Source organism: Xenopus laevis, chromosome 8L, assembly GCF_017654675.1.
Source record: "Xenopus laevis strain J_2021 chromosome 8L, Xenopus_laevis_v10.1, whole genome shotgun sequence".
Taxonomy (NCBI): Eukaryota; Metazoa; Chordata; class Amphibia; order Anura; family Pipidae; genus Xenopus; species Xenopus laevis.
The window spans coordinates 93,290,550-93,311,745 of record NC_054385.1 but is presented as its reverse complement, the minus strand read 5'-3'; the positions used below and the strand labels follow the sequence as shown (position 1 = coordinate 93,311,745).

The window sequence follows — 21,196 nt, the reverse complement described above, 5'->3', positions numbered from 1 at the left end:
TGAGTGTAATGGAATCCGACTTACCTGGTGTCCAAGATGGCGACCTGGATGACGTTCCTCTGCTCCACCATGCTGTTCCTGCTGACCTTGCTTTGATTGCGTCAAGAACGAGTTGCCCTCGGATTGGACGCCGGCGTCAGAATGGACGCCGGCGTCAGAATGTGCGCCGGCGTGATGACGCCAGCGTGAAGACGCTGGCGTCGGCGTCATGACGTCAGCGCGTCAAGTTTCGGCGCCAAAGACTGAACTATTTAAACCCCATTTTCCTTTGTGTCCTTGCCCAATTATAGGTTCCATTCTCTTGTGTTCCTGGGTGTGTTATATATATTGTCTGATTTCTCCGTGTACCAATTCCTGCCTGTTTTCTCGACACTGTTTGATTGCTGCCTGAACCGACATTGCCTGTGCCCTGACTATTCTTCCGGATAAACCTTTTGTACTTCGAACCTGGTCTGGTCTCCTCTTTGGTCCTTACTACTACTGTGCCTTCGGGCCCGTTACAGTATAATTGGGCCATGGACCCTGCGGAGGAGACCCAAACTTCGCCTGAAGTCCGCCAAGCTGTCCGTGGACTGTCTGAACGCTTGCTCTCCTATGAGTCTCAGCAGGCCCATCTCGGCCAAGTTCTTATGGCGATCCAGGAGAAGCTGTCTGCATTCCTGCCAGCGGCCCAAGTACCTGCTCCGGTTCCTGTGTCTCCGGTACGTGTCTCTGAGCCCCGTATCCCTGCACCTCCTCTGTATTTCGGCGATCCAGAAGCTTGTCGCGGATTCATCATCCAATGCGAAATCCAATTCTCTTTGCTTCCTGGCCAGTACGTCACAGAGCGTGCCAAGGTGGGCTTTATCATCTCCCGACTGCAAGGGAAAGCTTTGGAATGGGCATCTCCACTCTGGGAGAAGCAGGATCCAGTCATAGATGATGCTAAAGTTTTCTGCCGGGATCTCCGCACAGTTTTTGACGCCCCAGGTCGGTCTGCCTCGGCTTCTGCTCGGTTGTTCCAGTTACAGCAAGGAACTCGCTCTGTGCCGGAATACGCCATAGAGTTTCGTACCTTGCTGGCCGAAACATCCTGGAACAACGACAGTTATCATGCTGCCTTCTATAACGGCCTGGCGATGCGGATCAAAAACGACCTCGTGTCCCGTGAGATCCCCTCCTCTTGGGAAGATTTGGTTTCCTTGGCGGTGAAAGTCGACACCCGGCAGAGGCAACATCAAGCTGATTGTGAGCGGGCCTGGAAATTGCAGAGGTCTCAACTTGCTTTAGCTCCTCGCTTCCAGAGACCCGTTCTTCCTCCTCCGGTAACTTCCTCTTCTCCTGTTTCTCCTCCGCAACTTGCCAAGAAATTTGTGCAGATTGGACATGATCATCTGTCCGAGCCGGAGAAACTTTGCAGAAGATCTGCAGGACTTTGTCTTTATAGTGGGGGCAAGGCCCACTTCGCTCTGGAATGCCCCATAAAGCCTAGAAAGTCCGGTGCCAAGTCTGGGGAGACTTCCGTGAGTGGAATTACCCACACTCTTCGTTCCTCTGCTCATCGTTTTCTTCTCCCTGTACAGATCCAACTGGGCTCTCGAAAGATTTCCTTACAAGCTTTCCTTGATTCTGGGGCCGCTGGAAACTTTATGGACAAGGTCTTCGCTTCCAACCATGCCATTCCTCTTCAGTCCTTGGCAAATCCTCTCCGGGTCCTTGCCATTGATGACCGTCCCTTGTCTTCTGCTATCATCTCCCAGTCCACACAAGAACTCTCTCTTAAGGTGGGCACGATGCATTTGGAGAGACTGTCTTTTCTTATTATTGACTGCCCTTCCACTCCAATTGTACTGGGACTTCCATGGCTGTGCACACATAACCCAGTCATTGTTTGGTCTTCCTCACAAGTCTCTCGCTGGAGTCCTTTCTGTCAACAGAACTGTTTGCCTGTTATGCCTCTTGTCAAAGTTTCTGCAATTTCTTCAAGTTCTTCTCTGCCTTCTACTTATCAAGCATTCGCTGATGTCTTCAATAAAGGCTCTGCAGAGATTCTTCCTCCACATCGACCCTACGACTGCCCGGTCGAGCTTCTTCCTGGTTCCATGCCTCCCCGTGGTCGCACCTATCCTCTTTCTCCTTCCGAGACTGCAGCCATGAAATCTTATATCCAGGAGAATCTCCAGAGAGGCTTCATCCGTCCTTCTTCCTCCCCTGCTGGTGCTGGATTTTTCTTCGTCGAAAAGAAGGATGGAAGTCTGCGACCTTGCATAGACTATAGGGGGTTAAATAAAATCACCATTAAAAACCGTTACCCTCTCCCTTTAATTTCTGAACTCTTTGACCAGTTAAGGGGCGCCAATCTTTTTACCAAGCTGGATCTTCGGGGTGCCTATAATCTCATCCGAATCCGTGAGGGAGACGAATGGAAGACCGCCTTTAATACTCGAGATGGGCATTACGAGTACCTAGTAATGCCGTTTGGTCTCTGCAATGCCCCTGCGGTCTTCCAGGAGTTCGTTAATGACATTTTCAGGGACTTGTTGGGGCAAAGTGTGGTCGTCTACCTAGATGACATTCTTATTTTCTCCAAGAATCTCCAGGAACATCGTTCCCAAGTGAAAGAAGTTCTTCTTCGTCTCAGGAAGAACAACCTTTTTGCCAAATTGGAGAAATGTTCTTTTGAGGTGTCATCCATTCCCTTCCTTGGGTACATCATCTCCCAACAGGGCTTCAAGATGGATCCAGCCAAGGTTTCTGCAATTCTTGATTGGCCCCTTCCTACAAGTGTCAAGGCTATCCAGAGATTTATCGGGTTTGCCAATTATTACAGACAATTTATTAAAGGTTTTTCGTCCAAGATTTCTCCTATTCTTGCTCTTATCCGCAAAGGGGGTAAACCTCAGCACTGGCCCCCTCTTGCCCTGGAAGCCTTCGAATCCCTGAAAAATGCCTTCTCTTCTGCTCCAATTCTCAGACACCCTGAACTCCTTCTACCTTTCTTCCTCGAAGTTGACGCCTCTGATGTAGGAGCTGGTGCGGTCTTGTCTCAGAGGTCCCCTTCGGATGGCAAGCTTCATCCTTGTGCATTCTTCTCCAAAAAGTTTTCCTCTTCTGAGCAGAATTATGATATTGGGAACCGGGAGTTATTGGCAGTCAAATTAGCCCTGGAAGAGTGGAGACATTTGCTGGAAGGATCTTCTATCCCTGTGACCATCTTTACTGACCATAAAAACCTTGAATTTATCCAGTCCCTCAAACGCCTGAATCCTCGACTAGCCAGATGGTCATTATTCTTCTCCCGTTTTAACTTCATCATCACCTTCCGTCCTGGCTCAAGAAATCGGAAGGCTGATGCTCTGTCCAGAAGCTTTGTTCCCGAGATTCCTTGCTCCGAGGACCCCGAACCCATTGTGCCCCCTTCTAAGATCATCGCTGCTCTGTTTCCTTCCTTGGCCTCACAACTTCTTTCCGCCCAGACTGCCGCTCCGGATAATATTCCTCTGGGGGTTGCCTTCGTTCCTCCTGATTGTCGTCAGTCCATATTGTCTCAGGTCCACTGTTCTAAACAAGCAGGTCATCCGGGAGTTGAGAAAACTACCGAACTCCTCTCTCGTGTGGTGTGGTGGCCTTCCATGAGAAAGGACGTCAAAGACTTTGTTTCTTCTTGTACCATTTGTGCGGTTTCTAAAACTGGACATTCTCCTCCCAAAGGTCTTCTTCTTCCATTACCCATTCCATCGCGCCCTTGGACTCATCTTGCCATGGACTTCATTGTGGACCTCCCTGTTTCCTCTGGACACACTGTCATCTGGGTGGTCATTGACAGGTTCAGCAAGATGGCTCATTTCATTCCCCTCCACAAGTTACCCTCTGCTCCTGAACTTTCCAAACTTTTCATCCACCATATTTTCCGTCTCCATGGTTTTCCGGCTGAAATTGTCTCTGATCGGGGGTCGCAATTCGTTTCTAGATTCTGGAGATCCCTGTGTAAAACCCTCAATATCTCGCTACAATTTTCTTCTGCCTACCACCCCCAGTCCAATGGAGCTGCTGAGAGGGTTAATCAGGCTTTGGAACAGTTTCTGCGCTGCCATGTCTCCTTGTGCCAGGATGATTGGTCGGATCTTCTGCCTTGGGCTGAGTTCGCCCACAACAACGCCCTGCACTCTTCTTCCCAAAGGTCTCCTTTCTTCTGTGTCTACGGGCTGAATCCTTTGGCATTTCCTCAGGACCTTCTTCTCACCAATGTCCCTGCTGCCAACGATCAAGCGGCCCACATGATGGCTATTTGGCTTGCTGTGGCTTCTAATCTGGAAAAAAGTTCCCTGGTGCAGAAAAGGTTTGCTGACAAAAGAAGAGTCCCCTCAATATGCTCCTGGAGACAAAGTCTGGCTCTCCACTCGAAACATTTGTCTTAAAGTTCCAACACCAAAACTTGGTCCCAAATTCATCGGTCCTTTTCCTGTCATTGAAGTCATCAACCCTGTTGCTGTCCGGTTACAACTCCCTCCTGAGATGCGGATTCCAAATGTCTTCCATGTCTCGTTGCTTAAGCCTGCTGTGCCCGGTTCCTCTTCTTCTTCCCCAGCTCCTGTCCTGGTCGATGGTCACCAAGAGTTTGAGGTTAAGCGGATTTTGGATTCTCGTTTTTCCAGGGGCACTCTTCAATATCTAATCGAGTGGAAGGGTTTTGGTCCAGAGGAGTGTTCCTGGGTAAAGAATTCAGATGTCCATGCTCCTGCCTTGGTCCGTAAGTTCCACAGACTTTTTCCCTCTTCTCCTAGTCTCGGTGGTCCTGAGGCCCCCCCTAAGGAGGGGGGTACTGTAATGGAATCCGACTTACCTGGTGTCCAAGATGGCGACCTGGATGACGTTCCTCTGCTCCACCATGCTGTTCCTGCTGACCTTGCTTTGATTGCGTCAAGAACGAGTCGCCCTCGGATTGGACGCCGGCGTCAGAATGGACGCCGGCGTCAGAATGTGCGCCGGCGTGATGACGCCAGCGTGAAGACGCTGGCGTCGGCGTCATGACGTCAGCGCGTCAAGTTTCGGCGCCAAAGACTGAACTATTTAAACCCCATTTTCCTTTGTGTCCTTGCCCAATTATAGGTTCCATTCTCTTGTGTTCCTGGGTGTGTTATATATATTGTCTGATTTCTCCGTGTACCAATTCCTGCCTGTTTTCTCGACACTGTTTGATTGCTGCCTGAACCGACATTGCCTGTGCCCTGACTATTCTTCCGGATAAACCTTTTGTACTTCGAACCTGGTCTGGTCTCCTCTTTGGTCCTTACTACTACTGTGCCTTCGGGCCCGTTACAGTGAGTTCCCTTACTATGCTGGGCCCCAGTAAACCAGTAAATGCCCTCACTCCACTTAACAATTAATTGAGGGATAGCTGAGCCTCCTAGCTTTATTCAAAGACTCTTGGCTGCACGGTCAATTGCTTAAGGGCATGTTTAAAGGAAAACTATACCCCCAAAATGAATACTTGAGCAACAGATAGTATATATCAAATTAAATGGCATATTAAAGAATCTTGTCATACCGATATATATATTTAAGTAAATATTGTCCTTTTACATCTCCTGCCTTGAACCACCATTTCGTGATGGTCTCTGTGCTGTCTCAGAGATCACCTGACCAGAAATAATGCAACTCTAACTGTAACAGGAAGAAGTGTAGAAGCAAAAGACACAACTCTGTCTGTTAATTGGCTCAGGTGACCTAACATGTATGGTTTGTTTGGTAAGATTGTGTGCACAGTAAATCGTACGATCCCAGGGGGCGGCCCTTATTTTTTATATTGTTTGAGGGGTATAGTTTACCTTTAATAAAAGGGTGAAAAATTAGTGTGTTGGAAAATTCACCACGACATCATCTAATTAATAAAACGTAATTATGACAAGCTTTGGCTATCTAAAGTGATGCCATTATCTGTGTTTTTGGAGGATGCCTCATTAGTTATGCCTTTACTTTCAATTTCAACAACATTATTTGCATTATTTGTTTAGCTTAATGATACATACTGCTAATAGCATAGTTTTAGACTTGATGACATAATGACAGGGCTGTGGCACCATTTTCCCTGCAGAGAGGACATATAAGGGTTTGGTCTCACTGTCACAGAATATAAATCTAAATATCTGTTATTTGTAGAGTAAAATTACTTCTTGCCAATTCGGTTGACAACATTTACAAGTATTTACATAAAGCAAAGACTGTCCCAGTGCCATTGCCATTAAAGGCAAGGAAATTGTATGTTACCAACAACCCTTAGCATTTTGCAAAGTATTTTGGAACTTCTCTTCTGATGAAATGTAGTGTCTTGGCTGTAGCACACTGGATTATACACAGATATTTCTTTCTTGATTTATTACTGCAAAACTTCTAAAGTAGAACCGTGGGTTTATGCACCTGCATAGTAGGTTTCCCGAATATGAAGCCTTTTCTTCACAGTCTGGCACAGATAAGCCACATTCTCCCTTTATTTATGTTTACCTGGATTTTACGTAGGTGCTGACAGAAACAGATAGTTGCTTTCTGCAGCTGGTCATTTAATGAGAATCCTTAATTAAGTGCCTTGTTATATTTACATATTTTCCTACCAGCATAAACTTCAACTCTACAAATGCAGAAAATAATTTTCCATTGGTACCAGACAGCTGAATACCTGGCCATTCCTGATCTGCAGCATCTTAAAATACAGTCCTCATATACAACATTTCCTTATACTGTAAATGTTAATGCCTAGAAAAAAAATATTTGGATCAGTTGGGTATTTTAAACACACTTAAACACAATGCAGAAAGGGTTTCTTGCACAAATTATGTAGCATTAGCATTGCATATAGGGATGTAGCGAACGTCGGAAAAAAAGTTCGCGAACATATTCGCGAACTTGCGCAAAAATGCGAGCGGTTCGCGAACGGTTCGCGAACCCCATAGACTTCAATGGGAAGGCGAACTTTAACATCTAGAAAAGACATTTCTGGCCAGAAAAATGATTTTAAAGTTGTTTAAAGGGTGCAACGACCTGGACAGTGGCATGCCAGAGGGGGATCAAGGGCAAAAATGTATCTGAAAAATCTGCCTGTGTGTGCTTGGAAGAGATAGTGTAGGGGGAGAGCTGTTAGTGATTTCAGGGACACCAGTCCCACTCCCCAACACTGCTAGACTAATAGCACTGGGCTCTTATAGTAGTAGTAGTAGTAGTAGTAGTAGTAGTAGTAGTAGTAGTAAAACAACAAAAAAATAAATAAAAGCAGTCCTTACAAGGACTACTGTTATTGCAGCAGTCAGCAGATGAGATCTGAAGCAGGACAGCTGCCCACTGCAGCTACATACAGAGCACTGCAGTAGAAGGTAGATTACTAGCCAGCAAAGCTACCTAAGCTTAAATGTCCCTCAAACCCCTGCAGACTTCTGTCCCTACAATAACAGAGCAGTATCAAAACGATTACTAGCCAGCAAACTTTCAACTGTCCCTGAAATCACTAACAGGCAGCAGCTCTCTCCCTACACTATCTCTTCAGCACACACAGGCAGAGTGAAAAAACGCTGCAGGGCTTCGGTTTTTATAGGGAAGGGGAGTGGTCCAGGGGAGAGCTTCCTGATTGGCTGCCATGTACCTGCTGGTCTGGGGTGAGAGGGCAAAAAAAAGCGCCAACAATGGCGAACCCAAAATGGCGAACGTCGCGCGACGTTCGCGAACTTCCGGCGAGCGCGAACACCCGATGTTCGCGCGAACAAGTTCGCCGGCGAACAGTTCGCGACATCTCTAATTGCATATACTGATATACCAGTGAACACATAGAATACAGACTATACATAAACATAATTTGATGCAATTACAAATCAGTAAATAAACACCTTTGTGGGTCATAAACAAGAACAAACTATTTCACACAAGTTGCATCTATTAGTGCACTGCTAGTGCTTTGTCTGTTGCATTGGTGCCTACTAGACTACTAGATATACATGCTGCTCTGTCTAACACTGATGACACATATACACATATCTTTACTGACTATTTGGGGGCATCCATTGACCCATGAGACATATTACACAGGAGGGAAGGGACAAGGTATACCTGTCAGTACTGGAGGAAGAAGAGATGAAGGTCCTGGGTACCACTACACTTGTGCCTTGCCTTCTTCAAATAAGCCCACACGGGTCATTTGCTTAGATTTCAGGACAGAAGTACAAAAGCACTACTGGGCACAAGTTCACTGAGATGACCAGGCTGGTCAAACACCCTCTGTATAAATGCAGAAGTTAGATGTGTGTATCAGGAAACACCTGGAAAAGGTAAGAGATGTTGCATGTAACAGTCGCAGTCAACTTTAAGGGAAACTGAAATGGCCAGTAACACCACAAATGTAAAGATTGCATATGCTTTCTATGCAAGGAAAAGCCTTATTTTGTACAGGAAATATTTTCATCCTGCAAGTGAGTAAAGCGCAATGAATAGCATCCCCCCACCCACGCACTTTGTATCAGTGTTTAATTACCATTACATTTGACACATTTGTTTTTTGCTATGGAAAGTGAATCCAAAGGCCTATGGTATAAGTGACTGTTGACAAAACAGAAGCAGACAAAACACCACTGTCCACCTGTCACCACTGGATATTGAACTGCATGAGAAGTGGTAAAAGTGTGTAAAAGAAGCACTGAGTAGTAACAGACCTCTGCTCCAAAAATGCTCATGTTTTTCAGAGGAATTGCGTCTGTCACACAACAGCATTTTGATAGCTGTTGTTTAAAAGCTGCAGGCTTTGTGCTTTTATAGGGTCTCTTATGTTCCATCACTGGCATTTTTTGCACTTACTGGCTAAGGAATAACCTGGAACATTCACGAAAACCATGGTCCCTTTAGCACCCTTATCTATAAGAACTTTACTGACTTATGTCTGAGCCATATCTCAGACAATGCAACCAAGTCTGAAATAACATACAGACAGATGAATATTTTAAATGCAATAGGGCAGCAATGTAACAAGAGCCAAGTTAAATTTCCAAAACACATATTACATACAATTTACTGCTTTCTGACTTATAACTTGTTAAATCAGCAATAACACTCACTGGGGAAAACTTCAGGGAACATATCCAGAGCAACACACGCTAGTTGCTCTGGAAACACTGTGTCTTGATGCACAGCTTTCGTCTATGGCCATCTAGATCTTCCAACACAATACACATGTACAAGTGCAAGGTTAGAAGAATATGATTTTATGGTGCTGACCCTGTCATTATAAAAGACAGATTTTGATCATAAATTTGACTGCGCTGCTGTATGGTTTCCCATGTATTGAACAGCTGTCCAAGATCACAAAAGTTGCTATTCCCCTACTTTTATCAACATGCTCTCTCTGGCTAGAGCAGGCATCTTCAGTGTCTTTAACTCATGAGCCACACAAGCATGAAAAAGTTCTGGGATGCAAAAAAAGGCTGTGATTGGCTATTTAATAGCCCCGTGTGGACTTATAGCATGCAGGAGACTCTACTTGGAGTAACACTGAATGTATATGCTTCCAAAACTTGCCTCCAGAAATGTAAAAATGGGTACCTACTATGAAGCCACTGGGAGCAACATCACAGAGGGTGGTGAGCAACTACGTCAAAAAATCATCCCTGATATGTCCAGTCCTACACTCAACTTTCATCTGATACATTAAGAATTCAAGACAAACAATCTCTGTTTTGTTTAAAGAGGAAGGCATTTTTAGTATCTTAAGGCACAAAATGTTTCAGTGTCCTTAATATATTTATAATGGATTGAGTGCATAGCATAATGGCCCCATATACAGATTTAAGATGACATTTGTGGTCCTTAAGACCGATTCAGCAGATTATCTGCCTTGTATGGGGCCCTCTTATAGGTCTTTTTTCGATATCTGGCCAAAAATCAGCCAGATCTTGATGAGGCAGGATTGATTTTTCTGTCACATCGAGGGCCGCATCGGCTTGTTGATGCTGTCCTCGCTCTGACTTTTTGTTTCACCTTCATTGTAATTCGATTGTTTGGCCTTAGGGCCAAATGATTGCATTGCCATAATATCGCCTATCCAAGGAGGGCCTCTCTGAGAAAATATTTGCTTGTTTGGAGACCTCTTCAGTGTTGCAAGGCAGCCATGCTATGTAGAAACTACATGCCATATTTCTGTTCTGAAGGGTGTTTCGGGTCCAGTCATCCCTACTATGCTCCATTACAGGAACCATTTTTTTACACTTTTCAAAACAGAAACAAAATCCCAATGAAGTGTGCATTGCCCCACCAAGTTTAAGAGTCTGTTCAAGTTGAAACTGAGCGTTGCTCCTGCTCATGTGATGATGCCCAGATAGGGTTGCCACCTTTTCTGGAAAAAAAAAATAAAGGCCTTCCTATATATTTATCTTTTTCCCTATTAATAACATTGGGCTCAACCATCATTTTGCCTGCCAGTAAAATACCGGCCAGGTGGCAACCCTATGCCCAGAATTGCTAAAGTTAAAGGAATACTGTCATGGGAAAAAATGTTTTTTGAAACACATCATAATAGTGCTGCTCCAGCAGAATTCAGCACTGAAATCCATTTACAAAAGAGCAAACAGGTTTTTTACATTTAACATAATTTAATAAATATGACATTGGGCTAGACATATTGTCAGTTTTTCAGCTGCCCTCATGTCATGTGACTTGTGCTCTGATAAATTTCAGTCACTCTTTACTGCTGTACTGCAAGTTGGAGTGATATCACCCCCCCCCCAAGCAGCCTAACAACAGAACAATGGGAAGGTAACCAGATAGCAGCTCCCTAACACAAGATAACAGCTGCCTGGTAGATCTAAGAACAGCACTCAATAGTAAAATCCAGGTCCCACTGGGACACATTCAGTTACATTGAGTAGGAGAAACAACAGCCTGTCAGAAAGCAGTTCCATCCTAAAGTGCTGGCTCTTTCTGAAAGCACATAAACAGGCAAAATTACCTGAGATGGCTGCTTACACACCAATATTACAACTAAAAAAGAATACATTTGCTGGTTCAGGAATGAAATTTTATATGGTAGAGTGAATTATTTGCAGTGTAAACTTAGAAATAAAAACTACATCATAAAAATCATGACAGAATCCATAGTTACATAATTAAATCAGGTTGGAAAAAGACAAAGTCCATCAAGTTCAACCCCTCCAAATGAAAACCCAGCATCCATACACACACCCCTCCATACTTTCACATACATTATATATACCCATATCTATACTAAAGCGTTTAGTATCAAAAGCCTTTGATATGAATTCTGTCCAAGAAATCATCCAAGCCACTCTTAAAGGCATTAACTGAATCAGCCATCACAACATCACCCGGCAGTGCATTCCACAACCTCACTGTCCTCACTGTGAAGAACCACCTACGTTGCTTCAAATGAAAGTTCTTTTCTTCTAGTCTAAAGGGGTGGCCTCTGGTACGGTGATCCACTTTATGGGTAAAAAGGTCCCCTGCTATTTGTCTATAATGTCCTCTAATGTACTTGTAAAGTGTAATCATGTCCCCTTGCAAGTGCTTTTTTTCCAGAGAAAACAATCCCAACCTTGACAATCCCTCATAATTTAAGTCTTCCATCCCTCTAACCAATTTAGTTGCACATCTCTGAACTCTCTCTCCAGCTCATTTATATCCCTCTTAAGGACTGGAGTCCAAAACTGCACTGCATACTCCAGATGAGGCCTTACCAGGGACCTATAAAGAGGCATAATTATGTTTTCATCCCTTGAGTTAATGCCCTTTTTTATGCAAGACAGAACTTTATTTGCTTTAGTATTCACAGAATGACACTGCCCAGAATTAGACAACTTGTTATCTACAAAAACCCCAAGATCCTTCTCATTGAAGGAAACTCCCAACACACTGCCATTTAGTGTATAACTTGCATTTATATTATTTTTGCCAAAGTGCATAACCTTGCATTTATCAACATTGAACCTCATTTTCCAGTTTGCTGAGCAGTTTTCCAGCTTAGACAAATCACTCTGCAAAGAGGCAGCATCCTGCATGGAACCTATAGTTCTGCACAATTTAGTATCATCTGCAAAAATAGAAACAGTACTTTCAATGCCCACCTCCAGTTCATTAATAAACAAGTTGAAAAGCAAGGGACCTAGTACAGAGCCCTGCGGTACTCCACTAACAACACTGGTCCAATTAGAAAATGTTCCATTTACCACCACTCTTTGTAGTCTATCTTTTAGCCAGTTCTCTATCCAGGTACAAATACTATGTTTCAGGCCAACATTCCTTAATTTAACCAGTAACCTTTTGTGTGGCACTGTATCAAATGCTTTAGCAAAGTCTAAGTAAATCACATCCACTGCCATCCCAGAATTGAGGTCCCTGCTCACGTTCTCATAAAAAGAAATTATTAAAATCCCTGTGCAATATCACTGGAGTTCTAGGAGAAGCTTTGCATTGTGGGAAATAAAGTTGACACTTTTCGTAATTAAAGCTGCAACTTTGTAGTGGCCAAAATGTCTGATATGGATTCAGCCAAGTGAAGTTGCACGCTTTGCACCATGTTCCCAATAATACATAAGGTAAATTGGACATTTCAGAGCAGTTCAAGTTAAATAATGATAAAATACATTTCCCTGCTGGGAGTGAGAGGCGTGAATTAACTTTTACACATAAAAAATGTAAATATCTCAACGTCAGACGGAGAGACAATATTGAAATCAATTTTGAAAGCCGACATAAGAGACATTCCCTACTACGTACCGGGCAAGAGTGGGTTAACGCTCTTCCGCAAATCGGCTTCCGCCAACCCCTCCCACCGAGACCAGCAAAAGAGTGGGCGTGGCGGAGACGTCGAGGGCTCGGTCATGTGCGACTTTCCTGATTGGCTCCCGCGATCTACGTCCGCGGCAGCTCGAACTGCACACCCACTCGGTGACGCAAGCACTTTCTCCGAAGCGTTTTTGTTTGCGTTGAATCAGGAGTCAGCGAGTGAACCGGGCGAAAAAAAAGAAGAAACACCGCGATCGTACGGTCGGATTAAACCGGAGGGATTGCGTCGTAAAATATTCCCTGCCGGGGTTGCCGGAGAGATCTGACCTTGCCAACGAATCGTCTTTCGCGTGTTCCCTGTGTGGATTACAATAGCCCTTTCAGTAGGGCCCTCGGTTTCTGCGTGCATAGGACAAAACCCTCGGCGCTTGACACAGCTTCGGAGCGTCCCTCCCCCACTCGTTTGGCATGGAGGGATCAGTAGTAGTGAACGAGAAGAAAAGGTGAGTGCTCCGCCTCCTTGCACGCTGCCCTCTGACCTGCTTTCTCCCTAGGCCCTTGCCTTGACACCGATTCCTTTTAGTGAGGTCGTGCCATTGACTTTGAATGAGCTGCTGACTATTGATTGGGTTCTATAGGACACAGTTGCAAATCTGAGCCACAGGTTGAATAGAGAAGTCTAGGGCCTGCCACCTGCACTATTTCAGCATGCACTGGGGGCTGCTGTGGGATATAGTCAAGTAACAGCCGGAGGGGGGTGACGTTTAACAAATGTTTTCACTCCAGCGTCAATTTGTTTCCCATCCGTACTAAAAATGTGTGCCCTTCCTGGACCCTTCCACGTCGCCATTTTGTGAGACTTGTTAAGTTTCGCCTGCTTCCCTGTTTGCATAGGAGCGCTTCTGCTTTTACGCTGGCCCAGAGACAGGCAGCTCCTGATGGCAGTTGTGTGGCAGCCCACCAGTTGCATGGCAGCCACTAAAGGCCAAGGGCACAACTTATTCACTTTACTGTGTCAAGGAAATACAATGTACTTATGCTTTATCCTCTTCCACACAACAACAATCATTCTTTCTATCTATATATCTATTTATAATACACAAAAGCCATGAATACCTTCTAAATTATATCCTTATAAACCGTGAGTTCTGATGTCATCGGTTATAAACCGTGAGTTCTGATGTCATTTCTGTCACACGACTCACTGAAACTTGTGTATTATAATAAATAAAGTACCCCCAGTTGCAAAATATGAGGATATTAGACGTTACCTCGGAGTTCCATGACCTGTATAAAAACTCGTTTTAATATGGTCATGAAACTCCTCGGTAACTTATAAAATCCTTATATTTTACAAGAGGGGGTACTTTATTCACTATATATTATGCAATGCTGTACTTTTACCTCAGTACCTGTACTACAATGATTGTAAACATGTATATTGCTGCATATGGTTTAGCAGGATAGTTGCAGGGAATGTAAGTGATATTGGGGTCTGCACTGAAGCATTCCCATGGGGCTACTAGAGCTGGAATATAATATATGGAACTGTAGTAAGATGACACTTTTTGTATTGGTTTTGGAGTTAAGGTGCTCTTTACAAACAGGATCCCAAACTGAGGTGGTGAAAAAGCTACAGCAGGCTGAAATATTTCAGTCGTGGTTCATGTTCTAAGAAATGCGCATATTTCACCACTTTACAGCATCAAGACTTGTGGGGCATAAACTTTATAAACTTTATAAAGGGTTAGGACATATGCAAAGACATGAGAATTGGGGTAACTCTGGCAGTCAGTCATGTGATGGGTTGCCGCAGTGTATTAGAGCAAGGATAATACAGATCATTAGCCTAAATGTTGTTGGAAATACTTTTAAAAGTCAGCAGCTCTGGCTAAATTCATGCTGGTTTCGACTGTCAAGGCTCTACAGTAGTGGTCCCCAAACAGTAGCTGGCGAGCAACATGTTGCTCACCAACTACTTGGACTTTGCTCTCCATGGCCTCAAAGCAGGTGCTTATTTTTAAATTCAAGGCTTGGAGGTAAGTTGTGGTTGTATAAAAAACAGGTGACTTGCCAAACAGACCATCCTATATGCTGGCAATTCACATAGGGGCTGCAAATAGCCAATCACAGCCCTAATTTGCCACCCCCATGAACATTTTTCATGCTTGTTGCTCCCCAACTCTTTTTACGTCTGAATGTTGCTCACAGGTAAAAAAAAGTTGGGTACTCCTACTCTTCAGCCTTGGCATTTTGAAAATTCATAGAACACACAGAAAGAATTGACTCTTCATTTTAGGATCCACAATACTACTTTGGTAGATCTGACTAGTCCGACAACCAGCTGTGACCAAATCAGATCAACTTTTGTTGGTGTGGCAGCACCTAAGGCCTTACAGACCAGCCTTAACCAACTGTGACCAAATCTGAGCCAATTCTGTGGTTGCAGCAGCACCTAGGGCCTTACACAGGTATGCTGTCTATGTTGAAGTGGCTGATCGTGTTGAAAATCAGATCTGAGTGCTTACAAGAACAGTAATATAGATACATTCCTTTGATGTATTTGAAGTTGGATGCAGTTTGAGGTTGCATGTGCTTCCACTGTTGCTACAGTTTCAAGTCAGGGAGGTCCACATATCAACAATCTTGTTTTAGATGTTTTTGAAACCACGAATGCCATATGCCATGTAATTTATTAATAGATCCCAAAATAAAAAGTGTGAACAAAAAAATGCTGAACAATGTGCTAAAAAATACAACAACCTCTGGAATAAAACAAAGCAACTTTTTCGGACAACTGCTAGAAAAAAAATATGAAAACCTCAAAGTCTGAAACACTCCTTTTACTTGTATGTATATTTTTATTTGTATAGCACCGCTTGCCAAAGTTTTGTATTAGCGATTTACACTTTATAAATCTTTAATTTTTAGAGTTTTTGAGAAATTAAGAACATGAATTTTTACAGAAAAAAATATGATTTGTGAAAAAAAAAAAGAATCTAACTTTACTAAATGGCCCCCTTAATATTGTGTGACTTTACTGTGTGACTGCAGACACTAATACATTCATACTTTCGGTTATGGCATCCGAATAGATTTGTCACTGGATGTAATATCTGTGTTTTTGAGTAGTATTTAATCCACTTGTGTCTTCAAGGAGTTATTCCATGTGCAGTTAACTAACAGATGGAGGTGTACTGGAGGGTTCTTTAATTAACTTTTAGTATGATGTAGAGAGTGATATTCTGAGACAACTTGCGGTTTGTTTTCATTTTGTATTTGAGTTATGTAGGTTTTTATTCAGCAGCTCTCTAGTGCTCCCTATTTGAAAGCTGGAAAGAGTCGGAGGAAATAGGCAAATAATTCAAAAACTATAAAACAGAAAAAATGAAGAGCAATTGAAAAGTTGTGTAGAATTGGTTATTCTATAACATACGAAAAGTTAACTCAAATATGAACTACCCAATTTAGGCCATGGTTAAACCTAAAGATTGTCTAGCCTCGCTGGATTGCATTCAGTTACTAAAACCTAGAATGCACAAGGCTCTAGCAGTCAATGTATTAATAGCCGTTCAGGCTTATTTATGGGTATTTATTTTTTTTCCAGGCTGTGGGTGGTGGATAACTTGTATGTAAACAGCTATATATGAAAGCCCATTGGTTAGCCCTTGTCTTCTTGTAAATGTGTGTTTTTGTGTGGAATTTAATTGGTTTGGATATAAAGGTGTTCGCTCCTTGATTGCATAAAAGTTGACTTGTTTGGCATTGTGGTAATTGAAACTTTTTATATTTTTTTTTTCCTCTGGTGAAAATAAGAATTTCATTTTGCAGCCTAAAGCTGGCCATAGACGCAAAGATCCGATCGTACGAATCATCGTACAAATCATCGTACGATCGGACTTTCCCATCACCCGACCTGCCACTTACCATTCCGATCAAATAAAGTACAAAAGAACAGATCAGCCGATGTTCTGTCCCTGACAGCAATCGTACGAAAGTTATGTCCGACAAAAGCTAGTGACAGTCTCCCTCTGAAAATCGTACGATCGGCAATACATGCAGAGATATTACCCGCAGCCGACCGAAATCTTTTAACCTTTCGATCGACCAAACGACCCATCTCTGCCGGACGAAAAATGTTGGGACTCTCCACACACGATCCGAAAATCATACGAATCTTCAATTCGTACAATCAGATCTTTGCATTTATAGCCAGCTTAAGGGCTACACTCCACAGGAGATTTTGTAGGATGGTGTCCGATCTACAAAACACACCTTTCAATCATGATGTTATCGCATCGGTCAGAAATATAATGGGACTGATACAAAAATCGGAGGTGTAAACTACATGGACATTTTCCCATTAGATGAGGATGAATGACGTAGGTTCGGACTTCAGTGACGATTTCTGCGCGATCCAACAAGCTGTGCAAAAACGCAGGCATCACGTCGGATGCAACATAAATAAGGCAAGTAATGGAAATGTCAATTGAAGTTGCAGCGTTGATCCGATGTGACACGCCTGTCGTCGGATTGCTCCAAAATCAACCGTGGAGTTCCTCTCGTATGGAAACGAAGCATGTTGTGTCTTCATCAGACGAGATAAAATCTTAGGGTGTCTGACCAACCTTTTTTTCCAGTGAAATAAATTGAATGTCTGATGTAGAGGCCATGAACAAATTACACCATCCAACTTTATCTGATCCAACTTTACATTCTAGGTATAGAGGGATCAGATTTCGTAGGAGCCTACAAATCTTGCAGTGTTGGATGGTGAGATCCGATAAAATCCCACAAAATTTGATCAAAGACTCCTGTGTAGTTTTTTACTTTAACAATCAAATACAGGAACAATGATTTTACATTCCTGTATCTAATGGTTTAGGAATAGTTCACATTTAAATTAACTTTTATTATTGTGTTGACAATTTGCAACCAGTGTTCATATTTTTTGTGTTTGAATTATTTAGGTTTTTGCTCATAAGCTCTACAGTTTGGAGTTTTAGTAGCTATCCAATTGTTTAAGAACAATTTACTTTGACAACCAAACCATAGTTAAAATTAGAGACTGAATGGATCAAAGAGGGACCATTCTGGTGGTGAAGTACCCCTTATAATGATCCTTCAAACCCCAAACGTATTTAACCTTTCCTTGAATTTACAGTTTCACTTTGTTTGCACATTATTTGCATAAGAATGTATGTATCCTTGCAGTGCATTATCTGGAAACTTGTTATGTTAGTGTCAGATGGGGCTGAAACTCAGCCCGCGAAAAGTCAGTAATCAGCTGCCCTACACTACAGTCTGAACTTAACCTGCCTGCACCCAGAAACCATTGTGTCGGCCTGGGTGCAGGCAGACATAGTGGATTTTGGCGTTGCCTGCACTTTTTCTTTGTAATAATAATACCGTACTTTTTTTTATTATTCTTGATCCCAATTTAGAAATTTATAGTGATGGCTGCTTGTGTGTATATGATAATGCCCTGTCAGGCACCATATACATTTCTTTAGGAATTTTGTGTGAATTTTGCTACAGTTCTTATGCATCCAGTGCTGGCTAAAATCTGAATGTCTTATGTTGAAAAGATCTAGGTAAACTGAAGATTCTAGATTATATGGTTATTTTCATGTGGTTGCTGGACATATCCATTTTTTTGTGAACCTTAAATAGCCCAACTGTTTGTTTTTTTAGTTTTTAATAATCATCTTTCCTTCTAAAATATAGAACTACATTTTTGTACGTGTATTGGATGATTGAATTTAGTTGTCTCTTTAAAAAGGTGGTTCACCTTTGAGTTAACTTTTAGTATGTTTAGAAAGGCTACTTCTAAGAAACTTTTCAATTTGACTTAATTCTTTCTTCTATAGTTATTGAATTAATATTTGAATGTATTTGATTCCAGATGGGGGTCATTGACACCATCTAAAAAACAGATGTTCTGTAAGGTTACACATGTATTGTCATTGCTACTTTTTATTACTCATCTTTATAACCAGGCCCTCTCCTATTCATATTCCAGTCTCCTTATTCAAATCAATACATGCTTTCTGAAATTGTAAACTGGAAAAATGCTGGGTAAAAAGCTAAATACTGTAACTTAAACAGAAATTCTAAAGAAAAGAAAAGAAAAACCAGTTGCAAATTGTCTCAGAATATCACTCTTTATATCATATTAAAAGTTAATTTAAAGGCGAACAAGCCCTTACTTTACAGAATATTTTGGTATAACTATTCCTTGGCAAAAGACTTGCCTAATATAAAATGTTACAAAGTCCCCTTTGTGCCATTATCCTTAGGGTTTGCTCCTGTAATGAATTCACAACAAATAATGGCCCAGATCCCACGCTGTTTATTAAAGGGGCATTGTCATTTGTTTCAAAATTTGATTTGTTAAGAGTTTTGGGACTGTTGATTCTGACATTTCTTAGTTTAGTTACGGTATGCATTTGAAAGATCAGTAGATCACCAAAACTAGCTGTGCTCATGGCCATCTGATCTGGATCAGGACATGAGAACCTTTTTGCAAATGCTGTACAGTTGTAATATGTATATATTGCATGGCAGAAGTATATGCAACTATTTTTCAATTGAAAATATGTGTCGGATACTACTTAAACCAGTGATTATTTCCTCATTTATGGTCATTGCTACTTTCTTATGTAGACAGACATTTTAAATTCTAAAAGGCTGTATGTAGACCCATTATAAACCGTATGGGGGCCTAGTTTTGGATTCCAACCCAAAGGTTAAGAATGTCTCCGGTAAGATGATGAGGGATACTGCAGAAGTTGTCTGAAACATTTGAGGAGTTTTACATGTGGAATTTGGAACATCCTTGTGTGGTGTGGGTGCCGAATGGCTTACTTGGCTTGGTAAGGATATGTTCGCACAGTAGGAAATATACCACCAAGCTGTGTAACTAGAAGTCTGTATGTCCCGGTACAATAGTTGGCCTTGCAACACCAGACACCTGTTACTACTGAGTTTTTTGTTTATCTGCTCTGCATATAACTACATATATGCCAACACCATGTTGGAGTGGAGTCTTTTAAAGGAAATTTAAATTGCAAACGTGCTTATAAGTGCACTGAACATTTTACATAATTTTTATCTAGATTCAAAGATATTGCCATATTTTATACTGTTTAATATAGTGAAATTTAGACAATAGCACCAATCACTGGTTGGGTATACCGGTAGAAATGCTTAGAAGCACAGGCAACTCTTATTGGGATAAACCAGAAAACTGTCAGATTACTATTCATATCACTTTCTCTATGCATAGCTGACACATAGAAGGATAAGGCTAGGGCCATACTGGGCAGAAATCAGCCTGCTGAAATCCTTGGTCTGATTTCAGCCCCCAACTGCTAGTTGAATCTAATGTCTGCTTGCATCTGAAAGAATTGTGTCGGCACCGGTGTGAACAGTCCCTTCGGATTTAGGCTCGAAAGACCAAGTCTTGTGTTTCTTCCCCAAAATCCGCAAAGTCTGTTCGCCCCGGTGCCAACACAAGGCTTCTGGAAGCATGCCGACATTATATTCGACTAGTGGTTGTGGGTTGAAATCAGCCTAAGATTTTTGGCCTAAATTGGGAAAATTAGTGATGGATAATTCAGTGTCATATAACACCACACATCCAGTTTGGGGCAATATGTTAATAATAAAACCTTTCCTTGCCAACCAAAACAAAGTTACCCTTCAACAGGGTCGGACTGGTGCATCTGGGGCCCACTGGGTTCCAAACCTCGGGGGCCAATGCGTGTGTCGTGCAATCTGGGAGGCGGCGCACTTTCTGGGAGGCAGCACACAAGCGCGCAATCCGGAAGGCAGTGCGCATGCGCAAAATGTGGCGCACCGCTCACCATATGTATTTTTCTTTCAGTTGCACCAGATTGGGGAGTGGGTCTGGGCAGACCCACTAGGTTTTTTCCCGGTGTCCCGCCAGCCCAGTCCAACCCTACCCTTCACTAGGATGAAGTACAGGTATCTGGAAACCCATTATCCAAAAAGAATGTCTCCCATAGACTCCATTTTATCCAAATCATTTTAAAACATTATTTCCTTTTTCTCTGTTATAATAAAAACTGTAGCTTGTACTTGGTCCAAACTAAGATATAATTAATCCTTATTGGAGGCATAACATGCCTATTGGGTTTATTTAATGTTATAATGTTTTTGTTTTTTTTTGGAGGACTTAAGGTATAAAGATCCAAATTATGGAAAGATCTGTTATCCAGGAAACCCCAGATCCCAAGCATTCTGGATAACCTATCCCATACCTGTACCTGAATTAATTATATCCAATATGGGACCGTTTATTCTGTGTTTTTCATTTAAACTGATGTATTCTGCTTAATTAGGAAATGACCTAATACTGCTGTAATTGGCAATCCTACATTGTTGAATCCAGCCCACGTTTGCAACAGAGGTTGCAACATGTTTT

The 21,196-nt window shown here is 42.4% G+C and overlaps 1 protein-coding gene and 1 long non-coding RNA gene across 2 annotated transcripts in view; one reads left to right on the top strand and one right to left on the bottom strand.

The window, feature by feature from the left end:
* Nucleotides 1–6,337: 6,337 nt before the first annotated feature.
* Nucleotides 6,338–12,875, bottom strand: LOC121397094. Its single transcript, XR_005963442.1, has 3 exons — nt 12,739–12,875; nt 8,071–8,279; nt 6,338–6,729 (listed from the first exon to the last, which is right to left on the bottom strand). It is a non-coding gene; the product is annotated as an uncharacterized LOC121397094 (long non-coding RNA).
* A 40-nt stretch (nt 12,876–12,915) lies between these two features.
* The window catches only part of hif1a.L (hypoxia inducible factor 1 subunit alpha L homeolog), a 38,093-nt gene continuing 29,812 nt past the window's right edge, over nt 12,916–21,196 (top strand). Inside the window, 1 exon segment of the mRNA NM_001086980.1 lies at nt 12,916–13,250. Coding sequence (NP_001080449.1) covers nt 13,216–13,250 — 35 coding nt within the window. The 5' untranslated portion in view covers nt 12,916–13,215.